Here is a 12,116-nt window from a genome sequence, read left to right as displayed (position 1 = left end):
TTTCTCTTACTTTTGAATGGAGAAAAGAAATTTTGAAAGGAAGGAGGACAGATATGAGAACAATTTTTATTCCAAACAAGGAAAGATGGAAAGAAAAACTCTCTACATGTCCTGCATTCAACAAACATTTGTGGATACATACTATATAACCAAGCAAAAGGGCTTGGAACAGAGTCAGAGTGGACACTGTGCATTTCAAAGCTCTTCAGCTAGTGTTCCCCAAAGGCTACCTGCAGGGGCAGCCTTAGAGTAGTGTTTCTTTGCATATAAGAAGTACCTCTGGGAGCTTTCAAAAATACCAATGCCGGGCTTCCCTGTTGGCGCAGTGGTTAAGAACCCGCCGGCCAATGCAGGGCACACGGGTTCGAGCCCTGGCCTGGGAAGATCCCACATGCCGCAGGGCAACTAAGCCCGTGCGCCACGACTACTGAGCCTGCATTCTAGAGCTCCTGTGCCACAACTACTGAGCCCACGCGCCTAGAGCCTGAGAAGCCCGCGCACCGCAATGAAGAGTAGCCCCTGCTCGCTGCAACCAGAGAAAGGCCTCACGCAGCAACGAAGACCCAACTCAGCCAAAAATAAAAGTTAAAAAAAAATAATTTAAAAAAAAAAAATACCAATGCCTGTACCCCATCTCCTGTGATTCTACTGAACTGATGCTAGACCAGTGTAACTGATGTAATAGTACATCAGTACTATTTAGAAGTTTCTCCAGGTAATTCTTATGAACAGGCAAAATTGATAAAATGCTGTCCTAAATGAATGCTCTGATCTTAACTTCAGTTTGTTAAAATGCAGATTCTGATTCAAGAAATCCGGGGTGTAGGACTTCCCTGGCGGTCCAGTGGTTAACACTCTGCATTTCCAGTGCAGGGGACACGGGTCTGATCCCTGGTCAGGGAACTAAGATCCTGCATGCCGTGCGGACATAAAAAGAAAAAAGAAAAAGAAATCTGGGGTGGAAGTATGAGACTCTGTACTTCTAACAACAACCTTCAAGGTGCAGCCAGTGCTGCTGTCAGCAGATCATACTAAGTACTATAAAAAAGACTGATAACACTCTGAACTTTGCTTACACCATTCCTCCTTTCTAAATTCCACACTGCATCCTTTAGAATCTAGTTTATAAAACGTGAACAGCCAGTAGATAGCAAAGACAAGATTAAATAAGACTTCTAACTTCCAACCCATGCATCTAAAGCACTACAAACACACTGAATGAAGCAGGAACACCACTAAGGATATATTTCATGTAATGTATTCCCCACAGAACAAAATATTTTTAGAGGAAAAATACTCAAAGTGATTCCCAAAACACCTCTTCCTAAATGAGACTAATTTATTTTCAACCTCTCTTTGTAGGTACATGACAGAGGGAAAATATTTCATGCCTTTGCATCTTCTGGAGTGTTAAAGCATAAAGACAAAGCTGGTCCATTTACAATGGGAGTTAATAATAGGACTGACTGAATGACTTATAAAGAAAGGAAAGTAATACTATGGTTTATTAAAAATTTTTATGGAGAACTAATATAAAAGCATAATTGAAGCGATAATTAAGAGATTATTCAGTCCAATCTCCTACCTACAATAATACCCTGACAGATGATGCAAAATAATTACTATAATGGGAAATTTTATTACTTTATGAAGCAGTTGCTAATCAGCTCTAATGATTAGAAAGTTCTTCCTTATATTGAGCCAAAGTCTGTCTCCCTGTAATTTCTGGCCATGTGGCTTAACCCCAGAAGCTTTTGGGTAACAGCAAAGAGGTGCCATTCTCTTCATGGGGTAATACTTACATTTATGTGAGGTACCAACTGACCAGGTAAAGATGGTCTTTATAAAATAAGATGTGCACTCAATGAAATTTTGCTTAAAGAATAACAGACCAGACAAAACCCCTTTGCTCTATTCATGTTTTAATTATATATCCACTAGCTCATTTGCTGCTCACAACCACCATAAGATATACAGCACACAGCATTATAATTTATCATCATCATTTCCTTTTTGCATGAAAGAAAACTGAGGACCAAGGATATTAAGAGATTTGCTAAGGGGAGTTGGAATACAACCCTGAACTTCTGACTCTACAGCCTAAGTATTATGGTGAAGCAATACAGGACAATACTTCAAAGCACATGCTTATTACTCTGCTCTCTGTATCTACGTGTTTGTTTTTGTTTGGTTTATTCATTTATTTTGTTTTCGTTTGTTCATTAGTTTTTTATATACCAGAGGGGATGGGGCAGGGGGGAAGGCAAAATTGGTAAAAGGGATCAACTGTATGGTGACAGAAAATAAATTTTTGGTGGTGAGCACACTGTAGGGTATACAATAGTAGAAATATGATGTTGTAAACATGAAATTTATATAGTGTTATAAACCAATGCTACCTCAATAAAAAAGGAAAACAAAAGCTCAGGTTAAAAAAATAAATAAATAAAGCTTAGTTAGAAATACCTGGAGTCCAGGTATTTGAATTTGAATATTTGAGTTTGAATCTCGAGTCCATCATTTACTACATATATGATCTTTTTCTCGATTGCTTAAACTTTCTTGTTCTTTTACCATAATATAGCTCAAACAAAAAGAACTGCTTATCATTTCAATATCTACCATAATGGGTCTCAACACTAAGTATCAAAAATCACCTATGACGCTTTTCAAAATAAAATACACCAGAAGTAAGGTATGCAAGCTGAGTTAAGAACTAATAACCTTACAGCTGTATAAGAGACAGTGTATGTTTCAGGACATATAGAGCAATACAAGAAACTTTCACGACTTTGGACATAAAATTAAAATATTTTTTGTGTTGGCTGCATTTTAATTCATTTAGATTAATGGAAATAAATGTGATAGACTGGTGATAGAGTGGGTAGATGTAACTGTTAGCAGTCTCCTTTCCAATATATTTTGCATTCTGCTATATTACTTTATAATTCTATGTAGCAATTCTGTGTTTATGGCATATTAACAGGGTGACATATAACTTACCATATATACCAGGATATTCTGAGAGTAAAAGTAGGCACCATTAATAACTAAAGTGAACAACAGGCATAAACTTTAGATTGTCCCACACAAACCTGGTATATAGTCATCCTATGATAGTAAATGCTTAATATTTTATATTGTAGTTTAATGAGTATAATATTAAGCTAGGAATCAGGTGAACTAATTCAAGTTCTAAATATTTTACTAAAGAGTCACAGAAAACCAACACATACCTCACCACTTTGGTTTCTCCAATTCTAGATTTGCCATCTCTTAGGATAATTAAACTATAAATAATACTTTATAGAGCACTGAGAACACTCTGGAGGATGCTATAGGAAGCTTTATTTCTGAAGCATACATATAAGTTTAGTACATTGAACAGTGTTATCAAGGGATGGCAAATATCTAGCATATGTTGCCACTTAAAACCTGCACAGCCATGGCAGATATCACAAATCTATTATTATCTTCTCTTCTGCAAAACAGGAAAACTGCAAACACACCTCATATATAAAACTTTTTTTTTTAAGAGGACTGAATAGTCAAAGATATTAAATTGAGCTGGTAAGTTAATGGGCTTTATGTAAGTTATACAGGCTTAATTTGGTACTTGTAAATAGCACTAAGTAGGCCTTCTATCTATAATTCTCCAAGAGTTAAGACAGCAGGAGGAGTTAGAAAGACCGTTTTTTTTTTTTTACAATCAGTTAATTTACCACGTAAAATTGCTTTAAATGATAATGTGTACAGATTTTCTGTTCAAATATTCAATTGTAAACTTCTTGTTAAGACTGTTATCTTTCTATTGCTTTTGTATGGAATGACACTGCAAATAAAAAGGACCTTTAACTGGGAAAAAAACCCTTTTTTTTAAGTTAATTTTTATTGGCATCTAGTTGGCAACTAGACGCCAATAAAAATTAAAAATAAACCCATTCTTAAAACACACATACACAAACTTAATTCAAGAAGACAGGAACACAAAACAAAAAATAAATATAAACCAACAAATCTAACATCAAAGTGACTCTGTAGAAGAAATCTGGAAAAACTCAAGGAAAACATGAGTTCTATAGTGAAGTCCATCCAATTTTTTTAGAAACACGCACAAAAAAGCCATACATGGGAAACTTTGGCTCTTTACTCAATAATGTTAAGAAGAAAACGTAGGGCTTAAGAAGCCATGAAAAGCCCAAATGGCCAATAACAAAACTGAAAAGAATCATACTCACTTGCTTTCTTCATCCAAAAGATGCAGCAGGCCTGTTGGTTTCTTGCTAATAAGATTTATGCAACAGGTATTATCAATATAATCTATATTGTGCCAGCTGATACCTTCAGCTCTATATTCCTCCTAGGAAGTAACATATTAACAATATATTCATCTTGCAGAAAATAACAGGAATGTGAGAATAGGGACTAAAAAGCTTTTACCAGGATTAAAAGAATAGTTTAAACTTTTAAAAATCACTGATCCACACAATGGAAGAATGTATAAATTTCACTTGTATAAAATCTCGATATAGGGTATGTCTGTTTTCTTTTAAAAGTGCATGCAACCAAATTTTCTGGTTAGAATCCTATTTGTGATTCCACTCAGATGAGAATTTAGGGCTGGATTTGTTTTAGCCACACTATCTGATGACTGCACTAAGGAAAAATATAAAATGAAAAAGCCTAATTTCTCCCACACAACTCTAAGCCATCAAAAAGAACTGCTGGATCGTCAACAATGAATTTAATGAAACAATGTCTGGGAAAAGTGGAAAACTATCACCTCCAGTGATCACTGATATAAATCATATGGAATTCATACACACTGAACTTCAGCAAAATAAAACTCTTACAACACCTTTCAAAAGGTGGGGGCAGGGTAGTTTCCCAAATTTCAAGACTAAATAACTCAAAGCTCACATACTAGCAACTATTCAGAACTCTCTTATGAAGCCCCCATTGGTCCTTCCTCAATTTCTATACTAGGAAATCTTCTTTTATTCATGTCTGTGATGCTTTAACTTCTAAACTGTCAGAAAGATGCCCCTGAGCACAAAGAAGTTACGTTTCTACACTGCACTGATATTTAGGCACCAAATACATATCCTGTTCATCTGATGGTTTTAGTATTCACTGACTACACTTGCACACTTCTCTACAAATATGGTGGTTTTGTGAAACAGTGATTTTGTAATTTTATCATTCTTTCCGTATTATCATTATCCTGTAAAGAAAAAGTGGACCCTACTATAAACTACAGTCATTCTAATTGGGAAAGGTAAATGCTTAATTCTTTCCTCGTAATTAACAATTTCACAAGTAAGTAATGCTATACAAAGGTCACCCCCAAGCAGTGGTAAGAAAGTCTTTTCCCTATTCTTTTTCAGAGCATGGATAAAAAGCGTACTAAATAGTACGAGCATATGGATTTTTATCGACATTACTAGCAGTCCAAAATCCTTTCTCATCCCCTTTTCCCAATGATGATTCAGACCCTCTTGCCCAAAGTTAACTATTATCCTAATTTCTAATAACATTGATAAGATTCACCTGTTTATAAATATTATATAAATAGAATCATATAATACATATTCTTTTCATCTGGCTTTTTTTCTTTTACTCAACATTATGTTGTAGGATGCACCTAAAGTTCATTCATTTTAATTGCTGTAGGGCTGGGGTTGTGGAGTACAACATTTGCTCATTTATGCATTGTCCAGGCTACTTTCTCAATGTAACAGCAGAGCTGAGACCATACGGCCCCCCAGACCTAGAACACTGATTTGTCTGGTCCCTTTACAGAAAAAGTATGCCAAAATCGGCTATGGAGATTAAGTCTCAAACTTTAATATACAACAGAACCATGTGGAGAGCTTGTTAAAAACAGAAGGCACAAACCCAGAATTTGTGAATAAGTAGGTATAGGGTGGGATCCTATATTTGTATTTCTAAGGAGTGCCCAGGTGATGTCAATGGTACCAGTAGGGTAGGAGAAGAACCACTCTTTGAGAACCAATGCTGTTGAGTATTTATATACAATGTATTCACCCATTTATATACTATTAATAGACATTACACTTATTTCCAATTTCTGGCCATTCAAAATAATGACATTATGAACATTTCTATATAAAACTCTTGTTGAACATTTATATACATTTTGAGCGTGAAACCACAGGCTTATAAACTACACATGTATAACCTCAGAAGATACTGCCAAACAGGTTGTATCAATTTATGCACCTACCACCAGTGTAATGGGACTTCCCGGTGCACAGTGTTTCTCTAATACTTGTATTGTCAGACTTTTCCATTTTAGTCATCCTGGTGAATGCTTAGGAATATTTAATTATGTTTTTAATTTTATTTTCCCTAATGACTAGTAAGTAAAAAATCTTTTCCTATGTTTACTTCCCATTTGGATGTTCTCACATGCCTGTGTTCCTGATAAAAATTCTTAGAAAACAACCTTGCCTTGTTCTCAGTCTTAGGAGGAAATCATTCAGTCTATTTCCATTAAGTTTGACATTAACTGTTGGTTTTTTTGTAAATGCCCTTTACCAGGAAGTTCCCTTCTATATGTACCTAGCTTGCTAAGGGTTTCGTTTTGTTTTTAACAAGAATGAATATGTAAATTTATCAAATGCTTTTTACATTTCTACTGAGAGCACCATGAATTTTTTCTTTTGTTTTGTTAATAGATGAATTAAATTGATAGGTGGTTAGATGTAACATGCAACAGGAAAAACACCATTTGGTTCTGATGTATTATCCTTTTATATATCTTGCTGGATATATATTTGTTTAGAATTTTTAAGTCTACATTTATGAGTGAAATTGACAATTTCCACTTCTAATAATATCCTTCACAGATTTAGAAAGCAATGTTATCCTGGCCCCAAAAATGTGTTGAGAATTGTCCCCTTTTTTTCTATTCCGCATAAGAATTTATGTCAAACTGAAAATAATTCTTTCAAAGTCAGCAGAATTCATCAGTGGTGCCATTCTGGCTTTCAATGTTCTTTATGGAAAGGTTTTTAATTACATATTCAATTTCTTTAATAGTTCTAGAGTTAAACTTTGTATTTCATCTGTGTCAGTTTTGAAAAGTTTTTTCTCATATCATTTAATAAGGCTTACAGACATGAAGCTGTTTAGTATATCCTACTATCTTTTTAACATGTGTAGGATACACAATTATGTGGTCTTTATCATTGGAATTCTGGCTATTTATATCCCTCTCTGTCTCTCTCTCACACCAATTTCTTAAGGGTTATATCAATGTTATTAGTCATTTCAAAGTATTACTTTTCACTCTGTTGATCCTCTCCCATAATATATTTGTTTTCACTTTTATTTAATCTTTTTTTTCTTTATTATTTCCCGCTTTCCACTTTCCTTTGGTTTAGTTTGCTGATCTTTTTCCAATTTGTTAATCGTTGCTCTTCAACCTTAAAATCTTCTAACAGCTATAAAATTTTCCTCTAAGTAAATCATTAGTCACACTTCTTTAGTGGCTCAAGTGCACCTTTAGTCACAAGTTTTAATATGTAATATATTAAGTTCAATATATTTTCTAATTTTTTTCAACTTCTAGGCTATCTAGAAATTCATTACTTAATTTTTAATCATAAAGTATTTTCTAGTTATCTTCTTGTTGTTGGTTTCTGATATAAATTCATTATTGTACTGAGATCTGTGTGATTTCAAAACTGTGAAATTTGACCCTTGTTTTATGGTCCAGTATATAAGCAAATTTTGTAAATTTGCAGTTATCTATATATGTCAGATAAGTATTTGCCTTAAAAATCTTCTATATCCTTATTTGATATAGGCCTCAGACCCAGGGAAATTGGCATTCTGACAACAAGGGCAGGCAGAACTAGGTACCCTCAAAAGCACCCACCCGGGCTTCCCTGGTGGCGCAGTGGTTGAGAGTCCGCCTGCCGACACAGGGGACACGGGTTCGTGCCCCGGTCCAGGAAGATCCCACATGCCGCGGAGCGGCTGGGCCCGTGAGCCATGGCCGCTGAGCCTGCGTGTCCAGAGCCTGTGCTCCACAGCGGGAGGGGCCACAACAGTGAGAGGCCCGCGTACCGCAAAACAAACAAACAAAAAAACACACCCACCCAATTCTCTGGGTGCTTTACATCTTCTGTATCCTTACCAATTTTTTGTCTAATTGTTCTATCAGCTATTCAGCAAGGTATGTTAAAATATTCCACTAAAATCGCAAATATATATTTGTTTTTAGTTTTATCAATTTCTTGTTTTATATACTTTGAGGCCGTATTATGAGGTACCTATAAATCTGGAATTGTATACTTTCTGATGAACTGATCCTTTTAGTGTTATCAAATACTCCTTTTTTATCTCCAGCAATGCTTAAAGTGTGATACTAATACAGTTATATCAGTTCTTTTGTTTTTGTTAAGGCTTGCTAAATCTTTTTCCATCCTTTTACTTTTAACCTTTCTGTATGCTTATATTTAAAGAGTCTCTCTTAGAAGGAACGATTTAGTCTTATTTTATATTCAGCCTGACAATCTTTGGCTTCTAGTTGGAGTAATTAGTCCATTTATATTTAATGCAATTACTGGTATTTGTGGGATTAAATCACCATCTTACCATTTGTTATTTGTCCTGCTTTCTTGTTATTGCTTTTATACCTCTTTCTTGCTTTCTTTTGTATTACTAGAGTTGTTTTTACTTCACTTGCTTCCTATATTAACTTGAGGGTTTTATATTCTTTTATTACTTGGTGGTTATCGTAAAATTATAAGACACATTCTTAACTGATCAATGTCTAACAGAGAAAAAAATCTTCTATCACTTGGCATTTAATACAAAGATATTACAATACCTTAAATTCTGTATCCCTTCCTGAATTAAATGCTATTGTACTCACATGTTTTAGTTCTACAGACATTAAACCACAAAAGATATTTTTATCTTTGTCTAATTTTGTTAAAATTCATTTAGATTCACCCACTTTTTTACATTGTTCATTGCTTTTCATTCATTCCTGCAACTCTGAGTGACAACAGAATAATTTAGTTACTGCCTAAATAACATGCTTCAGTTTTAAGGAAAATATCCCACTGTCTTCTGGCATCCACTGTCTCCCCTGAAAGACTGACTTCCAATCTTATTGTTGCTTCTTTTTTTTTTTTTTTGCGGTACGCAGGCCTCTCACTGTTCTGGCCTCTCCCGTTGTGGAGCACAGGCTCCAGACGTGCAGGCTCAGCGGCCATGGCTCACGGGCCTAGCTGCTCCACGGCATGTGGGATCTTCCCGGACCGGGGCACAAACCCGTGTCCCCTGCAACAGCAGGCAGACTCTCAACCACTGCGCCACCAGGGAAGCCTTTATTGTTGCTTCTTTAAAGGTACTGTTTCCCCCATCTCTGGCTGCTTCTCAGATATTGTTTTCATTGGGGTTTTTTTTTTTTTTTTGGCCGCATTGGGTCTTCATTGCCGTGCGCGGGCTTCTCACTGCAGTGGCTTCTCTTGTTGTGGAGCATGGGCTCTAGGCGTGCGGGCTTCAGTAGTTGTGGCACAAGGGCTCAGTAGTTGTGGATCACGGGCTCTAGATCACAGGCTTAGTAGTTGTGGCGCATGGGCTTAGTTGCTCCATGGTATGTGGGATCTTCCCGGACCAGGGCTCAAACCCGTGTCCCCTGCACTGGCAGGCAGATTCTTAACCACTGTGCCACCAGGGAAGTCCCTGTCTTTGTCTTACTGTATGGCTGTCTTTGTTCTTATCATGTTTTGTATTCTTAGGGCTTCTCAAATGTGTGCTTGATGAAATTTTTTTGTTTTATGTTTTAAGTTTTGGAAAATTCTCAGCCATCACTTTTTTCAAATACAGCTTCTATCCTATTCTCTCTCTTTCACATACATCTTTCCAGAATTCCTGTTACACAGATGTTAGACTTTTTTACTATGCCCTATGTCTCTTACACTGTTCGTATTTTCCTCTTTTAGCTTTATTCATCAGGCTGTTATTTCTTCTGGCCAATCTTCCACATCACTAATTTTCTCTTAAGCTGTATCTAACAAACTGTGAAAAACTAATGTTTTTAATTTCACTCTACTTTTTAGTTCTAAATTTTTAAAATTTTCCTTTAGTTCTAAATTAGTTTTAAATTTTCTTAAATTTAGGATTTTTTTAAAATTTTGTAGTTCTTTAATAAAATTATCACTTTAAAAAATTTCTTGAAACAACTGTTACTTTAAAGTTCATGTCTGATAAACTCATTATCTGGATCCCCTATGGTATATAGTCTATTGTCTCACTTGGTTCTTATTCATGTTGGTTTCCTTCCTTGTATGTCTTAAAAAACAAACTTCTCAGTTAAAACCTGAATGCTTGTATATGAAAAAGTATAGAGATAATTTTAGCACTATAATGATTTCTTCCTCCACTGGAGACTGAATTTGCTCTTAGCAGGTGGCTAAGAACGCTGGAAATTCTACACTATTTTAACCCAGTCAAGAACTGAGATTATTTTAAACTGGGCTTCGGTCCCTATGATGCCTTCACTATTTCTGCTTTACCTTTACTCTAAGATATAACCCATTGAGGTCTTCAACTTAAAGCCTGTGGGAGTTGCCAGGGGGTTCCTCCTTGTTCTTTAATCTGGAGAAAACCCATTTAGGCTTCTCAGATCCTCAAGCCTGACTCTTTCAGAATCTGGCAGCCCTCTACCAGAACAGAAATGTCTCTAGGAACAAAGCAGTCCCCGAATGCTGGGCTCAAATCCCTGAGTTTCATGCTTACATATCTAAGCCCTATAAAACTTCACTTATTTGAAGGTACTCCAATGCTTTCAAATATGTTTTGTTCAGTTTTTTTTTAGGTGTTCTGCAAGCAAGTTTCGTCAAAATTTCCTAGTCTGACATCCCCAGAAGTGGGATAGACAAAAGAACAACTCACTAGATTATGAACTCCACAGTAAGATCCCTGAACTCTAAAATGTCTACCTTCAGTGCCTAACAGTGCCTGATACATAATTGTTATTCGATTTACTGATGAATCAATGACCTAAGGAATAATTCTGAGCAAGTAAAGGAAATAAGAGCAGTATTACAAATGATAACAGGAAACAGATTTTCAAATCACAGAAACCTCTTTTCATCTGTCTCTTATTCCACATTATCTCTATAAATACCTTGATTCAGGACTCAGAATCACTCTCCCATACTACTTCAACTGGCTCACGGATTATGTCCTTCTCTCCAGTTCACCTCTCTTCAATCCATCTTCCACAGTTCCAATTCAAATCCTCTGCTAAATATACTTCAAATAGCTCCTCATTCTCTAAAAGAAAAATTCTAATCTTCTCTGCACAACTCTGTGACCCCAGGCTATTTCATCAAACTTATCTCCCTTCCTGCCTCCATCCTTATGTCCTATATTTTAGCTATATTGAATCATTTCCAATTCATCAAAACTGCTGTGCTATTCTATGCCTCACAGTTTTAAAGATACTGTTACCTTTGTTTAAAATATCTTTTCCCCACTGACAGTCTGGTGAGCTCAACTTTCTATTCAAAACTCTACTCCAGAATCACCCCTGGGAAATCTTTGCAGACTTTCAGTAAGTTCTAATCAATTTCATCCTTTATATCACTACTTTACCTTATATCTGATTACCTTATACCTATCATCCTGCATGGCACCTATTACATCTCTCTCCCATCCTATGTGCATATGTACTAATTTTGGGCAAAATTTAGAAGTGAACTTCAGTAATCAAGATTTTCAAGATGTTTCCTCCCAAAGCATCTTTGGTACTTTTTTATTTCTGTGTTTTATTTATTCAAAAAATTTAATCTACTTAACTGATTCTCTATTCAACTGAATTTAACAAATAGTTCCTGAGTACCCATCTCATAACAGGTACCAGACCAGTGATACACAAATAAATAAAACACTCAATATTTAAACTGACTTAAATCTCGTTATTTCCAGAAAATCCATTTTAAGTAGAAAAACATGAGGAGGGAGAGAAAGGAAGAATAAAATAGATGTGGTGTGGGCTTCCCTGGTGGCGCAGTGGTTGAGAGTCCACCTGCCGATGCAGGGGACACCGGTTCGTGCCCCAGTCCGGG

At 35.9% G+C, this 12,116-nt stretch overlaps 1 protein-coding gene across 7 annotated transcripts in view; it reads right to left on the bottom strand.

The window, feature by feature from the left end:
* MYO9A (myosin IXA) overlaps positions 1–12,116 on the bottom strand; it is a 266,751-nt gene that overhangs the window by 161,984 nt on the left and 92,651 nt on the right. For all 7 annotated transcript variants that reach the window (XM_024761731.1, XM_024761733.1, XM_024761735.1 and 4 more), the window contains exon 12: positions 4,239–4,360. In XM_024761731.1, coding sequence (XP_024617499.1) covers positions 4,239–4,360 — 122 coding nt within the window. The remainder of the gene's footprint in view (positions 1–4,238; positions 4,361–12,116) is intronic.

This window comes from Neophocaena asiaeorientalis, unplaced genomic scaffold (genome assembly GCF_003031525.2).
Source record: "Neophocaena asiaeorientalis asiaeorientalis breed wild unplaced genomic scaffold, Neophocaena_asiaeorientalis_V1.1 scaffold54, whole genome shotgun sequence".
Classification (NCBI taxonomy): Eukaryota; Metazoa; Chordata; class Mammalia; order Artiodactyla; family Phocoenidae; genus Neophocaena; species Neophocaena asiaeorientalis.
Note: the sequence above shows the minus strand (reverse complement) of the source record. Positions and strands in the feature narration are given on the sequence as shown.